The sequence below is a fragment of the Prionailurus viverrinus genome, chromosome F1, assembly GCF_022837055.1.
Source record: "Prionailurus viverrinus isolate Anna chromosome F1, UM_Priviv_1.0, whole genome shotgun sequence".
NCBI classification, from domain to species: Eukaryota; Metazoa; Chordata; class Mammalia; order Carnivora; family Felidae; genus Prionailurus; species Prionailurus viverrinus.
This window is the reverse complement of record NC_062577.1, coordinates 23,943,327-23,967,864: the sequence shown is the minus strand read 5'-3', so window position 1 is coordinate 23,967,864 and position 24,538 is coordinate 23,943,327. Positions and strand designations below refer to the sequence as shown.

General features: G+C 42.1%; 1 protein-coding gene across 3 annotated transcripts in view; it reads left to right on the top strand.

Moving 5' to 3' along the window:
* CACNA1E (calcium voltage-gated channel subunit alpha1 E) overlaps window positions 1-24,538 on the top strand; it is a 313,280-nt gene that overhangs the window by 207,097 nt on the left and 81,645 nt on the right. For all 3 annotated transcript variants that reach the window (XM_047840446.1, XM_047840445.1, XM_047840444.1), the window contains exon 8: window positions 20,986-21,101. In XM_047840446.1, the coding sequence (XP_047696402.1) occupies window positions 20,986-21,101 (116 nt within the window). The remainder of the gene's footprint in view (window positions 1-20,985; window positions 21,102-24,538) is intronic.

The following is a 24,538-nucleotide window of genomic DNA, read 5'->3' as shown; positions in this document are numbered from 1 at the left end:
TTGAAGAAGATTTAAAGAAATGGAAAAACATTCCGTGCTCATGGGTTGGAAGAATAAATATTGTCAAAATGTCAATACTACCCAAAGCTATCTACACATTCAATGCAATCCCAATCAAAATTGCACCACCATTCTTCTCAAAACTAGAACAAGGAATCCTAAAATTCACATGGAACCACAAAAGGCCCCGAATAGCCAAAGTAATTTTGAAGAAGAAGACCAAAGCAGGAGGCATCACAATCCCAGACTTTAGCCTCTACTACAAAGCTGTCATCATCAAGACAGCATGGTATTGGCACAAAAACAGACACATAGACCAATGGCATAGAATAGAAACCCCAGAACTAGACCCACAAACGTATGGCCATCTAATCTTTGACAAAGCAGGAAAGAATATCCAATGGAAAAAAGACAGTCTCTTTAACAAATGGTGCTGGGAGAACTGGACAGCAACATGCAGAAGATTGAAGCTAGACCACTTTCTCACACCATTCACAAAAATTAACTCAAAATGGATAAAGGACCTGAATATGAGACAGGAAACCATCAAAACCCTAGAGGAGAAAGCAGGAAAAGACCTCTCTGACCTCAGCCGTAGCAGTTTCTTACTTGACACATCCCCAAAGGCAAGGGAATTAAAAGCAAAAATGAACTACTGGGACCTTATGAAGATAAAAAGCTTCTGCACAGCAAAGGAAACAACCAACAAAACTAAAAGGCAACCAATGGAATGGGAAAAGATATTTGCAAATGACATATCGGACAAAGGGCTAGTATCCAAAATCTATAAAGAGCTCACCAAACTCCACACCCGAAAAACAAATAATCCAGTGAAGAAATGGGCAGAAAACATGAATAGACACTTCTCTAAAGAAGACATTCGGATGGCCAACAGGCACATGAAAAGATGCTCAACGTTGCTCCTCATCAGGGAAATACAAATCAAAACCACACTCAGATATCACCTCATGCCAGAGTGGCCAAAATGAACAAATCAGGAGACTATAGATGCTGGAGAGGATGTGGAGAAACAGGAACCCTCTTGCACTGTTGGTGGGAATGCAAATTGGTGCAGCCACTCTGGAAAACAGTGTGGAGGTTCCTCAAAAAATAAAAAATAGACCTACCCTATGACTCAGGAGTAGCACTGCTAGGAATTTACCCAAGGGATACAGGAGTACTGATACATAGGGGCACTTGTACCCCAATGTTTATAGCAGCACTCTCAACAATAGCCAAATTATGGAAAGAGCCTAAATGTCCATCAACTGATGAATGGATAAAGAAATTGTGGTTTATATACACAATGGAGTACTACGGGGCAATGAGAAAGAATGAAATATGGCCCTTTGTAGCAACGTGGATGGAACTGGAGAGTGTGATGGTAAGTGAAATAAGCCATACAGAGAAAGACAGATACCATATGTTTTCACTCTTATGTGGATCCTGAGAAACTTAACAGGAATCCATGGGAGAGGGGAAGGAAAAAAAAAGAGGTTAGAGTGGGAGAGAGCCAAAGCATAAGAGACTCTTAAAAACTGAGGAGAGACTAAGGGTTGATGGGGGGTGGGAGGGAGGGGAGGGTGGGTTATGGGTATTGAGGAGGGTACCTTTTGGGATGAGCACTGGGTGTTGTATGGAAACCAATTTGACAATAAATTTCATATATTGAAAAAAAAAAGAAATTCAAAATCTAAATAAACCCATATCTATTTAAAAATTAAATTAACCAAAAACCTTCACACCAAAAAAAAAAAAAAAAAAAACATAAGCCCAGGTCGTATGTCAATTCTATCAAACATAATACCATTTCTCATGAACTCCTTTAGAATATAGAGGGGTTTAGAAGACTTCCCAACTCATTTGGTGTGGCAAGCATAACCCCAGTATGTAAACCTGACAAATATGTTAAACGAAAATTACAGAAGAGCAGCCATCATGAACATAGATGCAAAATTTCTTAATAAAATATTATTGGTCAAATCTGGCAGAATATAAAGATAATACATAATTAATAACTAATATTTAATCCATGAATGCAAGATGGGCTTAGCATTTGAAAATCAATCAATGTAATATGCCATCGTAACAGTATGAAAGGGAAAGAACATAGAACATCTTGATAGATGCACAAAAAAAATTTAACAAAATTCAATACTTCCTTATGATAAAAACTCACAGTAAGCTTATGATAGGAGAGAACTTTCTCAATTTGATAAAAGATCATCTAAAAAACCTACAAGCTAGTACCATACTTAATGGTAAAATATTAATACCTTTTCCCCTATGATCTGGAAATAGGCAAATAATTTGCAGTTTTAGCACGTCTTAACACTATTCTGTAGATCTGAGCCTTTTAATAAGGCAGGAAAAAGAAATAAAAGGTAATATTGGAAAGGAAGAAAGAAAATTGTAATTTTTTCACAATATGATCATATATTTTGAAACTAACAATGCAATGTACCAACTACTAGAGCTAATAAACAAATTTAGCAAGATTACAGGACATAAGGTCAATATAAAAAATTAATTGGGTTTTATATGCCTGCAATGATCAGTTTCAACTTGAATGAAAAATGAATTAAAAATTTTTTTAAAGTAACATAAAATCAAATACCTAGGAATAAATCTAACAAAAGATGTGCAAAACCTTTATACTGAAAAGTACAGAACATTGCTGAAATAAATTTAAGTCCTTTAAGAAATGGAGACATAATATCTTTATAGATTGACAGACTGAATATCATTACGATATCCATTATCCCTAAATCAATATGTAGATTCAATATATTCCCCATCAAAATTCCAACAGGCTAAGTTGAAAAAATAGGCAAGGTGTTTCAAAAATTAAGATGTCAGTGCAAAAGCTTTAGAGAGGCCAGTTTTGTAAAAGGAAAATAAATTTGTGGGACTTGCATTACTTGATTTTAAGATTTACTATAATGCTACTGTATCAAGACAATATGGTATTGGTACAAGGATAGAGAAACAGATTAGTGGAACAGAATGGAGAGCCCTCATATACATGGTTGGTTGATTTTTGACAAAAGTCCATTTAATAAGAAAAGGAACGTTTTTAATACATGATTAATAAATGATTTAATCAATGATTTATTTTTATTAAATACTAGATATTGGCATGTGGGGGCAGGGTGGGGTAGTGAATCCAGACCCCTGTCTCTCTCTGAGAAAGAATGTCTGTGAGAATTTGGGGTAGGCAAATATTTCTTGGACGGAATACAAAGAGCACAAACAATGAAATAAAAACATTGGTAAGTTGTGCTTTTTCCACAACAAAAATTCTGTTCATCCAATAGGCAACATTAAGAAAAGGAAATTAGACAAGCCACAGACTGGGAGAAAATATTTTTATAGCATGTATCTATTTTTTATTTTTTGAACATGGTGATTTCTGTTACTTTCAGCTTAGGAATGCATTAATTGACATGCTTATTGCCACTTTACCCAGCATCTGGGAATTTGGGGTAAAAGGTATTTCAGAACACCAGTGGATCATTCTGCCAGAAGTAGAATCTCCAGTTTTTTGACTTATCAGATTCTCTGTAAAATGCAATCATTTTCTGAGTAGCATTAGGTAGAAATACAATTATAGCATCATAGTTACTACCTTATTTCACATTTAAGCAGAATTATTTAGCCAATTCTATCTAGTTTTTTAGAAGTAAAGCCTATGCTTACTAGCTTCCCAGGTAGGAGGCATATCTACAAAGAAGTAGGTGAACCTCTGGAAAAAAACATTGGCATGGTATATCTTTTCAGGTGCCAACCTTCCTGTAAGTGGGATCTGGCAATATATGTGTGTAACCACATGGGTACATGTACTTTTTCATGACTGTGGAGCCATATGTATGCACAGATAATGTTTTCAAATAAGACGTATTTTCAGGTAAGAATGAAGATTTGGAAAGAAGTAATAGTTAAACTTAGAACTCGTTGTGATATTTGAATGTAGGATAGCTAAAAAATGATCAATGTTTATTAACAGATCATGTTTACTTGCAAAAGGATATAGCTATTATTTATGCTATTGAAAATTGGTGCTTTTAATGAGAATCACCTTCTCTTAACTGCTGTTGGATGATAAAAGGGCAATATACATTCCTTGTTTCCTGCATATAATAAGAATGTGAATTTAATGCCTCCGTATGATTTCATCCCCTCAACTGTACAGGGCAGGGTAGAACAGAAATATTCTGTAGCAAAGTTCAGGGGCTTTTGTGACTTCAGGTCCTATCCTTTCAACTGAGTCCATCCTCAGGGATGAGAGACAGAAGAGAAGACAGAAAATAATAAGGTAGAAAAAAAAAAGTAACAAAAAGCAAAGGAGGGGGTCACACAGAAGGAAAGAAGAAAAAGGTACGTTGAAAAGATGTGGTCAAATACTTCCTGGATAATCTTAAGGACCTCAAGTGGCACATGCCTCCTGCCTTCTAGATCTATTTGTGGTCAGAAGAATATTGGTTCTGTCACTGCTTCATAATGATCTTGAAGCAGGTTTTGTTTTTGTTTTTGTTTTTCGACATCCTTTGGCCTCTTTTTGAAAATAAGATGACATCCTGTATTTTGGATATTTGTGAAAATTAGACGGTGCTTAGGAAACATTTAGCAGACCTTCTGGTACAGCATAAACACAAAATAAATCGTAATTAGTATGATGATCTTAATACCACATGTTGTAGCCACAAATAAATGGTTTTACTCTAGGAAGCACTTCTCCAACTCTCTGTGGTGAAGAATCACTTTTTAACATTCACCTGTCTAGTGTGTATGGATAGTTTTGTGAAATGCAGTTGTAACAAAAATGATTACCATACAAATGAAAAGATACAAAGAGATATAAAATATAAGCCCCAATTTTTACTCTTATATTCCATAGATTAAAAAAATCTATCAAATTGTTATAGAAGTTACTAACCACTTTCAATTTCTGAATGCATTTCATCATGAACTAGTAACCGTATGCATATGGGCATCAGTCCATGGACCACACTTAGAGTAACACTGCTCCATGAGGGGCAGATATGCCAATGGCATTAAATGCATAATGGCGGACTTCAGTAAAAGAAGGACCTTGGAAATTCTTAGAAGTCTGTGCTGGGGTGGGGGTTATAGTCCAGGCTGGCAGCTCCTTCCTTAATGCATTCATTTATACATATATCCCTGATTGGCGCAAAGCCTGGGAAATCTTCTCTGATGGAAATCTTCATCAAAAAGCCCTATTAAAAACTTTTATCTCTTTTGAATATGGCAGTGTTACTAAAAAAAGTCTGTGAGGTGGGGCCCCTGGGTGGCTTAGTCAGTTGAGACTCCGACTATTAATTTCGACTTGGATCATGATCCCAGGGTCCTGGGATTGAACCCCGCATCAGGCTCCTTGCTGAGCATGGAACTCACTTAAGACTCATATTTCTCTCTCTCTCTCAATCTCTCTCTCTCTCTCTCTCTCTCTCTCTCTCTCTCTGTCTGTAGTCCTTCCTTTCTGGTGTTACTTATATTATCCTTTACTCAAATGTCTATTTTAAGTTAACATCCAAAGGTGATAAAATATCAGGAGTCATCCACTCATAGTGCTTTGGACTTTAAGAGTACCAGCTACTTTGAGCTTCAGATTCAACTCAAATATATTTAAGATCTACCATACTAGGTGCTCTTGTGAGCCCATTAACACAACACCTCAGTGAGCCTGGTATTTTTATCAATGCTGTATATTAGGAAATTGAACCTCAGAAAGGTTAAATGATTTGCCTGTGGTCTGTGATTCAAAGCTAGGCATACCTAGCTTTTTTTTTTTTTTACTACGTGTTTAATTATCTTTTATGACATATAGTTCTTTTTTTTTTTACTACGTGTTTAATTATCTTTTATGACATCTTGTTACTTTCCTTGTGTATTTATTGTGACAGAGTCCTCATTGGAAAGTGCATAGCCTACAATAGCCCTAAGCATGAAGGTCCACCACATACATGCTAGCCTTTCAGAAGGGGAACATCTTTGCTGGTACATCACCTGCTTTTGTAGCATTTGTCTCTAATAGATGTTGGAATTCAATGAAATACTAATTAATTACATTTTATCAAAGTACTTAGGCTAACTGTAAGATAAGTTAAAGAAGTTGATGATTTATTAAATATCTCCAATTTAATGAAGACCTCTAAATAAAAGATAATAACCATCAACTTAAGTGAGTCGACAGAGGAATGAGTTGTCAATTGCAGCAAAAAAATTGAATTCCCTGCAGTGTTGACACTTCGCAGCTTTGGCATGGTTTTGAAAGTTCACATAAAGTGTCAAAGATGTACAGCTTGCTTTCAGAGTGGCTTAGTTGAGAATTAATTCTTAGAGGTAGAAGGATTGATCACACCACCAATAGATGGGATCCACAGTGGTCATGACTCATAAAGGTAACTTGCCATCAGAGAAAAGAATGCATAATTCTGACTGTTATGTTCTGTTACCTTTATTCATTCATTCAACAAGTATTTGTTGAGTTTCTTCTAAGGAACTGGGCACCGAGGACATAATGTTGAACATTGTAGAAGAGACACTTTCCTCAGATAGGTTATATTCTTCTGGAAAGAAAAGTAAAAGGTGAAAAAGATCATCTTTTCATGACAAATGTTATTAATGAAATTAAACAGGCTGATATAGAACATGACAACTAATGGGACTATTAACTTAGATTCTGTGATCGGGGAAGGCCCCTGGAAATCAGGGAAATAGACAAGGATCCAACCATCCGACCCATTTAGGGTCTCACAGACTATAGTAAAGAGTTTGGATTTTACCAGTGAGATGCCAGGGGGAGCGAGTGTGAAGCAGAGGGTAACATGACTATTTTGTATCTCAAAAGTCACCCCCCAGTTTTCCTTCCATGAGGGAAATAGGGGACCAGGATAAAGATGGAAATAAGAAGTCACTTAGTGAGATTACTGTAGGTTACTGATGGTAGGAAGCATCCAGGAAAGAGACCAGAGTAGCCTGGGTTCAGGTGGTAGCAATGAGTTGGAGAGAAGGCAGTAGGTAGGACAGCAAGGAACTGCTTATAGATTGGATTGGGCATGCAGTGGGCATTAAAAATGACTATTAGCCTGGGTGGTAGTATTTATTTATTGAGATGGGAAAGACTAGAAGAGGAACAGTTTGGGGGAGAAATCAAAAGTTCTGCTTTGGCCATGTTAAGTTTGAGATGCTGGCTTGACATTCATGAAGCAAATATCAGGTAGACAGTTGCATAAATGGCTTTGGAGTTCACTGGTGAGTTGGGGCTGGAGATATATGTAAATTTGGTCGTTAGTATAGGATGGTGTTGACTCCATGGGGCTTTCTGAGATCACCTAGAGGCAGAATGCTCAAGGAGAAAACCCAGGTCTGGATCCTGGGACACACCAGTGGTTGAAGGAGATGCAAAGGAGACTGAGAAGAAGCATCTCCTGGGGAAAATAAGGGGGAGTCACAGATCCCCCTGCACCACCCCCCTCCTGTTGACTCTGCATATCCTGGAGCCACACATCTTCAGGACTGAGACCCAGGGTGTATGCCACTAGACCCGCTCTCTCCTCTTGTTCCAAAATATGAAACTTCTCTTTGCCCAGTGGTTGCGTGTGGTGTGGGGTACAGTTCATTCACTTAGCAAACGTTTCCTGAGCAGTCAGTCAGTGCTAAGTGTGACTATGAGTGTGACATTGAACAAGAGCATTTTTTTTAATATATGAAATTTATTGTCAGATTGGTTTCTATACAACACCCAGTGCTCATCCCAACAGGTGCCCTCCTCAGTGCCCATCACCCACCCTCCTCTCCCTCCCATCCCCCATCAGCCCTCAGTTTGTCCTCAGTTTTTTTTGCCCTGAGAATATTTTTATTTATTTATTTTTTTTTAAGTTTCTTTTTTTAGATATATGAAATTTATTGTCAAATTGGTTTCTTTCTTTCTTTCTTTCTTTCTTTCTTTCTTTCTTTCTTTCTTTTTCAATATATGAAATTTATTGTCAAATTGGTTTCCATACAACACCCAGTGGTCATCCCAAAAGATGCCCTCCTCAATGCCTATCACCCACCCTCCCCTCCCTCCCACCCCCATCAACCCTCAGTTTGTTCTCAGTTTTTAAGAGTCTCTTACGCTTTGGCTCTCTCCCACTTTAACCTCTTTTTTTTTCCTTCCCCTCCCCCATGGGTTTCTGTTAAGTTTCTCAGGATCCACATAAGAGTGAAAACATACGGTATCTGTCTTTCTCTGTATGGCTTATTTCACTTAGCATCACACTCTCCAGTTCCATCCACGTTGCTACAAGGGGCCATATTTCGTTCTTTCTCATTGCCATGTAGTACTCCATTGTGTATATAAACCACAATTTCTTTATCCGTTCATCAGTTGATGGACATTTAGGCGAACAAGAGCATTTTGACACAGTCCCTACCCTCAGACAGTGGACAACATGATAGGGCCACCAACGAGTAAGTGGACAGTTATAAGGAACAGAAAGGTTTGAGGTACGGCTGTTGCTAGTACAGACTGTAATTTGGGCAAGTTTAGTCGTTGTTCTGAGTCTAGATTTTTCTGTCTGAAAAATGGAACTGAGTTTGAGGGGCTCTTTAATAAACCCTGAAGATGTGAATGTATACATGTGAATAAAGACTCCTATATAGCCCATCATGGAGATGTTTAAAAGGATAGTGACTGGAAAAGCCTGGTCAACCTTTCTGGGTGTAAGCTCACATTTGGTGCATCAGCCAATACCAAGTCTGCAAACCTTGTTCCCCTCCCTCAGGACTCTCCCCTTATCAGGTTCTCTCCAGCCCAGGTTTTCCTTCAGATTTCTGCTCTGTATCTCACCTCCACCACTCCCGTTCTCTCATCTGGGCCTTCTCTTTCTTCCACTTGTCCATTCTAAAGCAGAAGAAAGGATTTGTTGTAACAGGGAGAATCTTTTGATGCTGAACCAGAAGGATTTTACCTCCCTGACAGGAATCTTTAATGTTTAAATTATCTGGGGCTGTTGAACAAAGGATTCTGGGAAATTCAAAGCTTTTTACAAAGAAAAAGGGGAAAAAAGCCCACACAGTGTTAAGTGTATAATGACTCAACTTGGTAATAAACTCTCAGTCACTCCCCTGAAGGCAGCCACACCTGTTCCTCAGAAGCCTCCAAACCTTTGGGGGTGGGGGGGAGGCACTGGTTGCTGCAGCTTCTCAGAAGAGTGCAAAAAGTGTCTCTTAAAAGAACAGCCATTTGTTCTCTGTCAAGATGCCTCTTAACTGCTGTAATTAGAGTGCTGGCAGGGGGAGGGGAAGAGGTGGAAATGAGGGAAAAAGAATATGAAATCCCTTACTTCCCCTGGCTCACTCTTTCTGCACCACAGGGCTTTGAACCCACTGAAATATTGTGACTGAAACATACACTATTCTGTACAGAGAGAGAAAGCGGCTTGTGTGCCCCTGAGTTCATGCCTTGATAGTATCCATGTGCTACAGTGGGGTGGTGCAGACTGTAGGTAATTATACAGAGCAGGGAGATCTGAATTCCACTATGTAACTCTGTGTCTTTCATTAAGTCACACTGATCCTTGAGGCTTTTAATTTTGTGATCTGTCAAATAGGGAGAGAAGCATGATGCCCTAGTTCCCATCTTAAAAGCTGGCGAGGACAAGCATGTGAGACCTTGTCACTTTCCCACATACACAATCCATGCTATCCCTTGATCATCCCTGCTAATGGCAGGAGATGTGAAGTAGTTGGAGTGGAATAATGCAGGATTCAAGAATATTTGTGGAGTTGTGTTCTCTTTTGAATTTTATTTCCAGCAATAGCAACAATAATTTCTTGATTATATTTTGCTGAAAAATCAGTCACCATCTTTCTAGCCCATGACAGCAGGGGAGAAGGAGGAGGGGTGGTAGGGAGACAGTCTAATGTGGCTCCACAACAGATACTCCTTGAAGCAGCTGGCACATACCATGTGGATAACAGAATCGGTGCTATGGGGTAATGATTTTGATGTGAATATGTCTGGATATCCAGCTGACTTATATACACAGCTGAACTTTTGATTCCCAGCCCCCCGGAAACCTGCTCCTCTCTGTGTCTTTTCCATTACAGTTCATTTAACTCCATCCTTTGCCTTGCTCAAGCTAAAAAGCCTTGGGGGTCATCTTTGACGCAGATCTCTCTCTCTCTCTCTCTCTCTCTCTCTCTCTCTCTCTCTCTGTCTCAATGTTTGTTTATTTTTGAGAGAAAAAGCCAAGCAGGGGAAGGACAGAGAGAGGGAGACGTAGAATCTGAAGCAGGCTCCAGGCTCTGAGTTGTCAGCACAGAGCCCCATGTGGGGCTTGAACACACAAACTATGAGATTATGGCCTGAGCCAAAGTTGGATGCTTAACCAACTGAGACACCCAGGCGCCCCTGACACAGATCTCTCTTATACTCCACAAAGTGTCAGCAAGTCCTCTTAGTCCTGCCTTCACAGTGTGCCCAGAACCCTGGTGTTTCTCAACATCCGCACACCTACAACTCTGTCCAAGGAAACCATGATCTGGATATAACCTGTAGGGTCTCCCTGCTTCCACCCTTAGCCCTCATCTGCCTGTTGTCAACAGGGTGACAAGAGACATTCTATGAAAACTTAGGTCATTGACTTCTCTGCAGCAACCCCACCAATGGCTTCCAGATCATATCTAGTAAAAGTCAAATCATTAAGGGTCTCTAAAGCCCTACGTCCTCTAGCCCTCCACCTCCCTGCAGCCCGTTAACCACTCTGACCTCATCTCATTATTGTTCTGTTTATTCAGTCCACTTCAAGCCATATTGGCCCCTTTCTGTTTTTGGAACTCTCCTCCAGGATGTTCCCTACCTCACAGCTTTGCCCTGGCTATTGCCTCTCCTGGAATGCTCTCCCTTGGATACCTGCTTGGCTCACTCCCTCATGCCTCTGAAGTCATTTCTCAGGCCTGGGCTTCCCTGGCCACTCTACCCCAAATCCCAGACCTCCTCCCCATATTTACTATTTCTCTTCCATGCCTTAGCTTCCCCCTTAGCACTTAGAAGTTTATAACATACTTTATATTGCTTATTTATGTTGTTTATTGTGTGTCTCCTCCACTAGAATGTAAGTTCCACGAAGGCAAAGATTTCTGCTTTTATGGTTGCTGTAGTACCCCATATTCTAAAATAATGCCACCCACACAGCAGGCACTCAGTCATATTTTGGAGGCAGAAAGAATATGTGTAGATGGTTGAATGGATGGATGGATGGATGGATGGGTAGATGGATGAAGGACTTGATGTAATATGTTATATGTATTATGATACTTTCTCAGGAATGACAGTGATACTTCAAATAGGCACTTGAAAACACCTACTCTGTACTAGATACTATACTTTGCGTTTTCCCTCTATTATTTAATTTAATACTCACAATGCTTTGAGACAGGTATGGTATTTATTCCTATTTTACAAATGAATAAACTGAAGATTCAGATGTTAACTTGCCCCAGATCACACCCCCATGTAGGCAGGATTCAAATCCAGTTTGGTTCAGTTTCAGAGCTTTCAATTATTATGCTCCAATGGTCTGCATTATACCAACTTCAAGGTTAAAAAACAAAGCAGAAAACATATTCCAGCTTCTTCATTATCCCCTTTGTGTTCATTGCCATGCCTTCCCCTGCATCTACTCAAACAAATAAATGAAATTTCAATATAGAGAAGAGCAAGGAAAAAAGTAAAAAGACCACACATTCCCCAAGATCCTAAAAGAATATGCCTCTTTGATTTCTCATGACTGAAATGTCATGAAGATGTGGTATGCACTGGCTTTGGAATCCAGAGATCCAAGTGTCCAGACGAGCCATCACGTGCTGTAGGCCTTGGACTGGCAAGCCATCTGACCCATCTGTACCTCAGTCTCCTTGCATGTCAAAGGCAAGACTTGGAGAATTAATTTGTTGGGCATACCCCACCTGGTATTCTGGTCTGTGAGACCCATGGCCTTTGTTTCATTGCTGTGGGTGTAGGGTGGAGGAGTAGGGGTGGGATGCAGCATTCTGTGTAAGGCAATGTATTTGCCTTAAAGAAGGACTTCTTCTCATTGGAGGAGCCCTCCCAAAGCTCCTGATCTCTGAGGAAGAGTGACATGGTATGAGACAGCACCTGAGTTAAGCATCCCTTACCTTCTGGACTCACATCCATCCTGCTTATTGGAGTCAACATTGGATGGCATTTAGAGAATTTGGCACTGCTCTGGCCTTTATTTATTAGCAATGTAAGGCTCCTTAAATCCTTTCTGGAATAAGTCAAGGGATAAGGCATAAATAACTAAAATATAGCTGAACTGTGTGACCTTCAGTAAGGTGTTTACCTTCTCTGGGCTGTGTTTGCTTCTCTCAAAAATGGGAGAAAAACTTCCCCAGAGTCTTAAGAACAACCAAAAGCTGTTTTACCCTCCATCTTCCAGCCCTCGTTCCAATGAGACTGAAATTAGACCACAGCCAACACACAATTGCCTATCTGACTTCCCCCAATTTCTCTTAGTTTCAGAATATATAGGGTCGAAGAGGTTTTTCTTGGTGTCTAACCCAAATTCCTCCTCCTGAAGCAAACGTCTTGCAGAAGACTGGCCAAGTTCCTTTGGGAGCAGTGAAACATTTTGAAAATGTGGTCTCTGAAGAGTAATAGGAATATGACCATGTGGCCATTAGTGTGCTTGGCAAAGTGTCTGCATATACTTCTCCGTGCCGGTGTGAGCATGCGTGTATTTGTGCCAGTGTGTGTGTGATGAAGTGTACAAGTGTGTACAGGAGTGTGGGTAAACAGATCTTTGAGTCACACAGGCCAGCCCATCCTGGAGGGCTTTGTCTTCCTTTTGGTTGCCATGACAGCAGCAAAAGGCCTCAGCATCAGTAAACAAAGCTCCCTGTGTGTACTGAATCAGGAGGAGGGGTCTGGAGCTAGAGGCTAAAACAGGAGCCAGAGTCCTCCAACAGAGTGTTTCTTGTCACAGCTTCTTGTCACCAGAACGTTTTCCTCACTAGGTAAACAGATATCTGTCCAGGTGCCCTGTGACTCTGAAGTGACCCAACACGGGCAGGAATTTCAGGCTGCAGCAAGGCTTCATTGAACCTCCCAAGAGTTAGTCCCCATGAGTTAGTCAGTCACCTCATGATAAATTCTAGCAATGTGAATGACCAGGCATCCTCCCAACACCCCATGGATCAAAACCAGCCACTTTAATGTATCAATATACAGATTAGCACTTTGTGAATTATCTGAGGCAGTGGCTCCTTATAGATGTGTGAGTTCATAAAAGAGAAATCATTTTAATATTAACCTAAATATGATTTAAAAGACAACTCTGCTTTCTTCCTATACACCACCCACCAGTCACACATGACAAATACTTTAGGTGTTATACCTTGTCTGAGATTATCTATATAATCCTTCTACTTCAACTAATTGTGAATAATTTGTAAATAATTGGCTATATAGGAATTGTTGATTTTTACAAATTATGCCTCTCATATAAAGTGCTAGGAAACAAAAGCAGTCACAAATGCAAATTCACTGACTAGACTGAAAATTGTATTTAACCAAGCAGAACAAGGAGATCAGCTTTCTTCTTAGTTCCCATAACTGAAATTTAGAAACTCAAACCTTGCATACCTAACTGACAAATAGAATAGAGGCTCATCCATGCTTAGCTTCAACTCACTTTCATCTAGGTGAGAGCTATCATAGGGGGGAACTGCAAGTTATTGTCTTGCACAAAGTAAGGGGGGGGGTGGTAATAACTAAAAACTATGGATAGCAGAATTGGGTAGAAGTATCTCTAACGAAACAGAATTTGGATTTTTTCTATTATATAGTCCCTTACAAGAACCCAGTCAGGACTACCAGAGTAACCAGATTTATTCCTGTTCTTGGTCACGAGCAGAGGGTTTTTTGTGACTTTCTAATGATTGACAGGGAAATTGAGGCAGAGAGGTTACTGCCCAGTTTATTAGCACAGAAGTTACCTAGAAACCTATCTCTGAGGATAGACCTGATAGTATTTCTGCTATATCACATGGGACGTATTTTTGTTCCCCCTGTTTGGGATTCTGGAGTCTAGATGCATCCTGTCTTGAGTTCTGTGACATCTGTGGGTGCTGCTGCCAGGTGGAGCAAATGAAGAGGAGTAATTTACCCATCCTTTTACCTTAAGCCACAGACCAATACAAAAAGGGCTGAGGGGTCATGAGCACTCTTTTATAGGCCATATTTCCTCCTTTTAAACTTCCTGTTGCTTGATTCAAAGGAATTAAATAAATTGAGATATTTGGAGGATCACTCTTTGGCAGTGGTCATCTGGATGGCTAAGTAAGGTAGCAGCCATATACTTTATCTTTGCAAAAGTATCATCATTCAAATAATTCCAGGATCCTCTGTGAAAAGGAGAGAGAGAGTACTCAGGTCTTCAGGGAAGAGAGGAGATCAGTGGAGGGGCATGCTTCCCTTCCCTTGGGGCCAGCCACGTATATATGCAATGAGAATGGTGGACACATTGGATCTAAGGTCAGAATAGATACCTATTTTTGGCAGGTAATGGAACTGAATCTTGTCTGTCCCTGTTCTCTCTAGAATGTAATATGCATAAATAAATGATGGCTATATTATGGACACAAGATCAAGCAGTACATCACTAGCTTGACTAATGCTGAGTTTTATACTGGGTCTTTATTAACCCAACACAGAGCAATGGATTTTTGTGCTGTTCTCTCAATTAAAAAGATAGTCCTTTTAGAAAAAGCAAAGCAAAACAAAACAAAACAAACTGTTTTTATGTCCTTATTTTCTTTGACCTTAAGCTGAAACTAAATCTCTTTTGTAGACTTTTTTTTTTTTTTTTTTTTTTTTTTTTGGGACAGAGAGAGACAGAGCATGAACGGAGGAGGGGCAGAGAGAGAGGGAGACACAGAATCGGAAACAGGCTCCAGGCTCCGAGCCATCAGCCCAGAGCCTGACGCGGGGCTCGAACTCACGGACCGCGAGATCATGACCTGGCTGAAGTCGGACGCTTAACCGACTGCGCCACCCAGGCGCCCCTCTTTTGTAGACTTTTAATGTTGAGTTCTCGATAGCATGGAAGACAGCTGAGGCATTGTGGAAACAGCCTAGCTTGAATTCCGACCCTGCCTTCTGCTAATTAGGTGATCTTGGGCAAGAACCTCTCTGAATCTCCCAGAGTTTTTACATATATAAATGAAATGGTTTACATGCAAGTGATTTGTAAATTAAAATTTTCACAAATGTGTTATGTGAATATTAGCTGTTCTTTATATTTAACTTCCATAATCTGTGGAACCTACTGTAATGCCAAGCCTCGGATCCAGCTTCATAGGGCCTTGTTGGAATGTGATATGATGTACGTTCTGCTTGGCCTTGTGAAGCCTGTAGACTAGTCAGGGAGATAAGCCAGGGCACAAGTATGACAACAAAGGAGGGGTGAGAGATTTTATGAAAGACACTGGTGCCATACTCTCTGCTCTAGGCTCCCAGTGGAAAGAGAAAACAGAAAAGTCCCCTTGATAAACATAGTACAGAACCCTCCCCCTACCCAACCCTTCTTTGTCCACCGACACAGGGGCTGCTCAGGAAGTATCCCCACTGGTGCAGATTCTTTGCTTTACTGCTTTTAGCCAAGAGGCTTCTTTAAAAGACCAGGGCAGTTTTATTGGGCTCTGGACCCTTGAGCACTGCCAAGGGGCTAGGTGGAAGGGTGAGAGGACACAGGGACCTGCAGTGACAGTAGAGGAGAGCAGGAAAGCCGGCTGAAGAGACCCGGAGCCAGGAAACTGCCAAACATGCAAGGAGGCTAGACTGGGGTTTGTTGGTCTCCTTCACAGAAAATCAAGGTATGTGGTCATTATGGGGACAGGTAGAAGTGAGACACTGTGTACTTCGTACACTAATTCTACAGAGATCTTCATGGAAACGAACAAAGGAACAGTGGTGGCAGCATCCAGGAGTTACCTGGCAACTGCTGCTCTCTGGCTTGTTCACCTGCCTCCCTTTGAGTCAGTGCAGAGATGGAACGTTTCTTCATTTGAGCCTTTGGGAACCAGGGTAGAGCTATCAGTATGCTCTCCAAGTCAGCCTGGATATTTTTAATTAACAAAAAAATCTATTGGACATATACCATGTGCCAGGCCTAGTCTAGTCTGGGAGGATACAGAGTTGAGTAAGACATGGAATATTTTCACAAGAGGCTCGCATAGAGGGAGAGGCAGTCACATGTACAGCTTACCACAGTGAAGCCTGGCTGTGAGATGAACTGTAAAGACACAGAGGAAAGAAAGAATGGAGGCTGGAGACTGGGAAAGGGAGAGAGGGAGAGGAGAGGAAAGCTGAACAGAAGAAGTGACATTTCACACTGGCCTTGGAGAAGGATTTTGACAGAATTGGGCAGATAAGAAGAGAAACAGTGTGGACCAAGCCTTGATAGCCATACTGCATTCTCCAGACAGGGAGACGGGTGCTGCCGCTGGAGCATGGCCGTGGTGACTGCAGGCAGGTGGGCGGGTGGGAATGATGGGAGGTGAGGTTTGGAGGAAAGGTTAGGATCAGGCTGTGAAAAACCATGAAGGGTATGTTAAGTGTTTGTACTTCATTTAGCAGAGGGTGGAGGAGGCTGTGGAGGAGCAGGGGAAGAATAGAAAGAAAATGGAATGTATAGGATCTGAGGGTCATGGTTCCTCTTAGTGACTCTGTGTCCTTGGATGCTTGCTCTCTCACAGGGCCACTTAACTCTCCTTAGATTTAGTGCTCTGAGCTAGAAAATGGTGATGTTGGTAATAATGCTTATCCTCGATGCTAAAGGATTATTGTGTTCCTCTGCTCATAGCCTGCTTAAATCCTCCTTTTTTCAAGGTCTTCTTCAAAATATTACCTCCTTGTTAAACCTTCCCAGATCCCTAGAGTGTATTTGAAAAATCAAGACACATACATATGAAACAATAAAGAAAACAGCATATAAATATGCCATTGGACTAGGGAGACATGTGTGCCGCATGAAGAGCTTGGGCTCTTAGAGCAGACAGGCTTAGGGTCCAATCCTGGATCTGCTTCTTACTTAAATTATCACAAGTTGTTTAACTTTTCTTTTCTTTTCTTTTCTTTTTTTTTTTTTGAGAGAGAGTGTGAGCAAGTGGGGGAGGGGCAGAGAGAGAGGGAGACGCAGAATCTGAAGCAGGCTCCGAGCTCCAGCTGTCAGCACAGAGCCCAACGTGGGGCTCAACCCGTGAACCATGAGATCATGACCTGAGCCAAAGTCAGATGCTCAACTGACTAAGCCACTCAGGCGCCCCGTTTAACTTTTAAATTGAGGACAAAAATACCTGTTCCACCTTCTTCTCAGAGTGATTATAAAAAAATATTAGCAAAATGTATGAAGGTGCTCAGAAACTAGAAAGGGCCTCACAAATGCTACTCACTGTGATTATTGTTTTAGGTTTAGAAGTGATCAGATCTAATGTGTATTTTAGAAAGAGTGAGTGAGATGGATAAAATGAAGAGAAGAGAAACAGGTGGTTGAGAGACCATGTAAGTGCTATTGCAATAATCCAGGCATAAAATGATGAGGTCCTGGACAAAGGCAGTTAGGACAAAGAGGAAAGGTTGATCCAAGTGCTGTTTTGAAGATAGAACCAACAGAACATGGCACACTAATTGGACAGGAAGGATAGAAAGAAAACAAAGAGCCAAAGGTAAAAACCTTGATAGATGGTGTTACCATGAACCAATCCAGCCCCTTGTTTCTTTCTAATTGTTGACATCCAGGGAAGAAGGCAAGGAAAGGCGGTGCCCCACGGCTTGTATTCTGTTATTCTGACTCTCAGTGGCCCTGGACTCTTCATTTTGACTGTCTCTCCCTCTCCATTCCCCCAAAACAGTGTTGATAGAACCATCTGAACCTGAAGACAAGCTTACGATTTCTCCTTTTAATATGCCTTATTCCCATGCCCTCAGCCTGACCATGACCATGATAAGGTGTCTGTGCCAAGGAATCCATCTATCTTGGTAGGAGAGGGTGAATGAGGTGCCTCTCTTCCTCTGCCCTGGGGCTGTGACACATCCCTCAACCCCTGGCTGGTTTCTTCCTCCCTGGATATGAACAATGTTTTATTTTGGAAGAAAAATTACACTCAGAGACTGAGTTTGACTTTTCCAGCAATTTATTTAACGAAAGTTCACTGCAGGAATTTGACAAGCCAATAGTACACAGGATAATTTCTGTTAATAAGCCAATAAAGAAATAACATACTCACCGGGGCGCCTGTGTGGCTTAGTCGGTTGAGCATCCAACTTCAGCTCAAGTCATGATCTCGTGGTTTGTGGGTTCAAGCCCCACATCCGGCTCTGTGCTGACAGCTTAGAGCCCGGAGCCTGCTTCAGATTCTGTGTCTCCTCCTCTCTCTGCCCCTCCCATGCTCATGCTTTGTCTCTCTCTGTCTCTCAATAATAAATACACGCTAAGAAAAAAAATTTTTTTAGAGAAATAACATACTCGAAATCAATGATAGATCAATCACACTGTTGTTCCAGGCAAGAGGAGGTGAAAGGAATAAAGTGCAAATTTAGTTGAGGTGTACCTTTATACAAGTTGGTACTGGGGAGAGACAGCTTAGCCAAACTGGGAGCTGATGTCCAGGTACTAGTGCAAAAGTAAAAGCCCCGTGTGGCTGGAGCATGTTGCTATGGAATGGGGCCTGGTGTTGATGGGCAAGCTGATCTTCATGGGGCCTCTGCACAACTCACCACTGCCTGTAAGTGACACCTTTACAGATGTTAAGTTTTATTCAACTTACTACTGGAAGCCCTAGCCACAGAAGTCAGACAAGAACAAGAAATCAAAGTCATGGAAATTGGTAAGGAAGAAGTAAAACTTTCACTATTTGCAGATGACATGATGCTATATACAGAACACCCTCAAGACTCCCTCAAGAAACTACTAGAACTGATCAGTGAATTCAGTAAAGTCCCAGGATACAAAACCTATATACTGATATCCATTGCATTTCTATACACTAATAATGAAATAACAGAAAAAGAAAGAGAACAATCCCATTTACAGTTGCACCGAAAATAATACCATACCTAGGAATAAACTTAACAAATGAGGTGAAAGACCTGGCCTCTGAAAACTATAAAACATTGATGCAAGAAGTTGAAGAGGACAAAAAGAAATAGAGAGACATTCCATGCTCACGGATTGGGAGAACAAATACTGTTAAAATGTCTATACTACCCAAAGTAATCTACAGATTTAATGAAATCCCTATCAAAATACCAACAGCATTTTTCACAGAGACAGAACAAACAATTCTAACATTTGTATGGAGACACCAGAAACTAATATGACACTGTATGCTAGTTGGAATTAAAATAAACTTCAAAACAAAAGTGTCACTGTTACCAAGGCTGGAGCTGATTGCCCAAGATCTTCAAGGAGCTATCTTAGATCAGCAAAGTATAGCCTTGCTCAGACCAAGCACTCTTGGGTCATCCTCACAAATTCTGCATTCATAGTCTAATGTGCCCTTGCCATAGTTGTTTCTCCATATGCTTTTATTGTTAAGCCCCCAGTGTGGCCCCTCAGCAGCTGAGCGGCTGAGTTCTGATACGTGAGAACAGAGAAGATGATGACACCCGGAGACAGCTTACTTCATTCTTAAAGCAAAGCAACTTTCCTTCAAAATACAACTTTTTACAGTGGGTGCTGGGCTCCCTCGTTGTCAGGCTGAAGCTCTCTAGTTGTGGGGAGCACCTTGGCTAAGGGCAACAGCTTCCAGGTAGTAGGGAGCATGCCTGAGCCGAGGCTGGAGAGGCACTACACTACTAAGGGCATTGTAGCCTGGAGGGGTGTTTGATGAGAAGGGCATTGGTAGAGGTGGTTGCTAGAGAGGCCTATCAGCAAATGAATATTTTTTTAACCCCATTTGCTCAGCCATTGAATTTGCTCATCTTCCTCTCTACCAGGAAGTCCTTGTGTCTCTTTTCCCTTTCCACGCCACTCACCCTCCCCACCCCCACCCCCTGCCACCCAGGGGTTTAGGCTTTTCATCGTCTTGTACAGAGTGGCTCTGGTCCCCTGCACCTATCAGTGGACTGTGTCTTCTCCCTGACCCTGACCTTGGCTTTCCATCTATCTCATTATCTCCTCTCATATCCCTCCCATCTTCCTACTCTCTTTCTTTTGGAGCCAGGTGCCCTTCCCGTGTTCTTCCCTTTCCTATTTAACCTCCACTAGCCATCTTCACACAGCACTCAGTCCTTCAAGGCATTGGTGTCAATGATCTTCAGTGGCAGCCCTTATAGAGTGTCACAGGATGCAGGATGCCAGAGGAAGCACGGCACTATGGTTAGACTTGAGATCCCAGCAAGTTACTTCCCTTCTCTAATCCTTGGTTTCCCCATCAGTTAAGTAGGAATTTTAATAGTACTTATTACTTCACATGGTGACTGTAATGGATTAAATTAGAGTCCATGGGTATGAAAAACTTCATACAGGGCTGGCACATAATTGGTCCATATAGATTAATCACTGTTGTTATTAAAAGCATAAAGGGTAGGTGTGCCCCTCAGGAGGGTTAATGGCCTTATGTTGTAGCTGGGGAAACAGAACATAGCATTTTGAACCCTAGTTTGTCACCTGACTAAGAAAGTACCTTTTAAAATAGAGCAAGCAGAGGGTGTTAGTGATGACTGGGATGAAACTGATCTGGGAAAGCTTCTTGAGTGAGGCCGAACAAAGTATGTTTCTGAACAGCATTTTAAGGAGGTGATAGTTGCAGCCTGGAACAAAGGAAAGGGGAAATGGGGCATAGAGAGTCACCTGCTCAAACACTCTCTTGCTCCTACTTGCTTCACCCTTCCTTTTAGTCACGGCACTACCCTAGTTCACTGCTTATGAATCTCATCCTTCTCATCCACAGGGAATTTGCCAAAGAGAGAGAGAGAGTGGAGAACCGGAGAGCTTTCATGAAATTGCGGCGGCAGCAGCAGATTGAGCGTGAGCTGAATGGGTACCGCGCCTGGATAGACAAAGCAGGTGAGGCCTGGCGGGCTGCACAGACTTCAGTGTAGACGTCCCCCTGAGCACCCCCGGTGCCTCCATTCACAGGAGCAGCCTTGGCCAGAGCAGGGAGTAGCTCTGGATGCCTCACCGGCTTTGTGGGCTCCATGCTGGTCCCTCTTTCTTCCTCAGGGACTAACTGTTCCTATTCTTCTACCGAACACCTTCACGAAGCTCACAGTTTAGCAAGGTGAACTGAGTGAAAGGTAACATAGCTAGCTCCTGGAGCTGGGTTGGGTGGGTGACATTGTACACTACTGCTGATAATTATAATGACCACCAGCAGCAGCAAAAACAGTCCATTCATTCCACAAATATTTGAGCGCTTGCTTTGTGCCAGCCCCTGTCCTAGGTACTTGAGATACAGCAATGAACCGAACAGACCACCAGCTCACCAAAGCCCCTTTCATGTGAAGCCCATTCCCCTCTATTGGAGAAGGCAGGGATAAACAAAATAATAAATTAATAACTTGTAAGAAGGTGACAAGTACCATGGAAAACAGATCAAGGTAGGGTTATGGGGTGTAGGGTAGGTTGTGTTTTGAAATAGGGAGATCAGGGAGACCCTTTTGGGGAGAGACTTGAAGGAGTTGAGGTGGTAAGTCATGGGAAGGTCTGAGGGGGAATATCTCAGTGCTAAGACTCTAGTGTGGAAGCAAGCCAGGAATATCCCAGGAACAGAAGGAAGAATGAGTAAAGGGAGAGGGGCAGGAAGACAGGGTGGGGCCAGTGATGAGAGGAGTGGGCAGAACTTATGGGCCATTGTAAGGGTTCGGGGCTGTGCTGTTAGTGATGCAAGAACCATTGGAGGGTTTGGAGCTGAGGTGGGACATGGTCTGATTGAAGATTTTGAGGGGACCCTTTGGCTGCTGCATTGAGAGTACACTGTAGGAGGGCAAGGTCAGAAGCAGGGGACCAATGGCGAGGCCACTGCAGTGAGACGGGTAATACCTGATGGTGAGAACTGGTGATTCCTATTTCCTGAGCTATCACCAGTTCCTCGCTATGAGGCTCGGCCTTGAGGATAGGTCCAAACCTATCATGATTTTGTTAACCCACAGAACCACCAGCTTCAAGTTTGACTGTGGCTCAGCTGCTCATGAAGGGGTATTGATCACCGCATATCTGTCAGTAAAATGGATGCATTTGCTTTCCTTATTATTTTAAAGATTACATTGCATTGGTGTTATATATCTTTATTTTCATCCTGAGCAAAGAGGAATTTATTTTAATAAAAAGATACACATGACAGCATTTTTTCCCCTCTATTCTTGGTAGAAAGCATAGCACAGATGTGAGATCTCTCCAGAAAAATTTGGAATATGATTTGATGCTTAGTTGCCTGAGACTTATCCTTCCATAGCAGCTTAGGAATGACACCATGGCACTCCTCTTCTACCCACCAAGACAAAAAAGCTCTGTCTCAGCTCTGGAGTCAACTTTTGATCATCTGTCAGGGATGAGAGAGTACGTATGATTAAAAGTGCCATTTCAAAGCCAGACAATAAGCACCTCCCATTTAGGACCATCTGCATTTCTTTGCTGCTTCTAGAAGCATGTACCATACCCACTGACTATACTTTCAATTTGCCCTTTCTCCTCCGAGGTTCTCAAGTAGGGGTGAATGTGGACCTCTCCTCCTTTCCAGAATGTTAACTCAGCCTTACTGAGCAGATTCATCTCCAGGTCTGGCAGGCAGCTTGAAGTTCCCCACTGTCCTTGGCTTCCTGGGTGGAGGAGCCATCTGACAGACCACCCCAGGGAGCAGTCTGGCAGCAGAACTGGAAAAGAACGTTGCCCGCCCTGTCCATGACCCGACTCGTGGTCAGGCAGCACAGGACGCTGTTCTTTGTGGCTCTGCTTTTCAGATACATGCAGAATTCCAAGGCTCCACTTTCTTCCAGTTGGCAAAGCCAGCTCTCTCCTTCTAAGAAAAAAGACGCACTGCAACGTCAGATTGGGCTTCCTGGCCCTTCCCTTTGCAAATGGGGTGTGAGTGAATCAGAGACATATGGGTTACATTTCCCTGGAAAGAGACTCTCAAGTTCGAGAGAGAACTTGGCAAAAGGCTATGGGGGAAGGTGGGGGCAGCTTCCGCACATCCAGAGCCCTCAAGCACTTCCCAGAGATACTCAGCAGCACCACGCGCCCTCCTTCTGCCTTGGGGGTCCTCAGATTAGCCCACCCAGCACCCAGGCACAGTACAGAGCAGATGTGCCTCCCTGGCTGAGGTCATTCATGTTGCTATGAGGTATTTTAACAAGTACCTAATCTTTAAATGATGTCCTCTGAACAACGTGTGCTGTAAATGACTTTAAAACCTCTATGTCTGCATAAAGGAGCATCTCACCAATAACATTTAACCTGTTAACTTAAAGTTTTGCCAGAGGCTGTACTAAAAAGGAAAGCTAAACATTTATGCCTTGATATAATAGCTATCCTGAGTGGTACCCTCCAAGCTTCAAAATGTTCCCCTCCCTGGGAAATACATTATATGCTCTCAGTTTTATATGCAGGTGGAATTATGGTAATGACTTTACCCTCTTCTGCTTGTCCTTTTACTTGTTACAATTGCTTAAATGAAACCATCATTTAATAGAGCCTGCTGCAAGCTTTTCCCCAGCAGCTGGGATCTTATGGACTGATGGCTTCCAGCTTCCAGCTTCCTGCCTATGGCTGAGGTTGGGGTGAGGATTAAACTCATCCACATCACTCCCAATGGAGACACAGAATCCTGTCAGATATGGGACAGAAGGGCTAGTTTGTAAGTTTGGAGGAATGCTAGTGAGGTTTATCCTAACAAGTCTTACTAGAAAATAGCCCACTAGTGATGATACCTCCCTGGAATACAGGATTGTTCCTGGGGAGGTCAAGAGGAAAATCCAAGGAACCGCTTGATTCTTTTCCAAATACTGACAACCAGACACAGCATTCCAACACTGGCCAGTCCTTCAGTTCTCCAATTGGATATCCAAAAATTCAATTCAATTCTGACACTAAACACCACCAGAAGTTAGTGCAGATCCCACAGATTAGGGACTCAGTCCCACAAGCCTGCCATCATTTCACACACCAGCCACAAGTGGAGTCCCGAAGTGACTTGCATTTTTACCCACTCAGTTGCCAATTTAGAGGGTTCCAGGTTGATCATTCCTTGAATGATTTCCAGAACTCAGGAAAGCTATACTTCCTATCACCAGTTTATTACAAAGGATCCAACTCCGGAATAACCAAATGGAAGAGATTCCTCGGGTAAGGTGGAGGGTAGAGGGGGACACAGACCCTCCATGCCCCTTTCAGGCACGTTACTCTCCCAGCACCTTGACATATTCACTAACTCCGAAGCTCCTTGAGCCCCCTCATGGAGGGTTTGTTGTTGTTGTTGTTGTTGTTGTTTTTCCTGAAGATTCCAT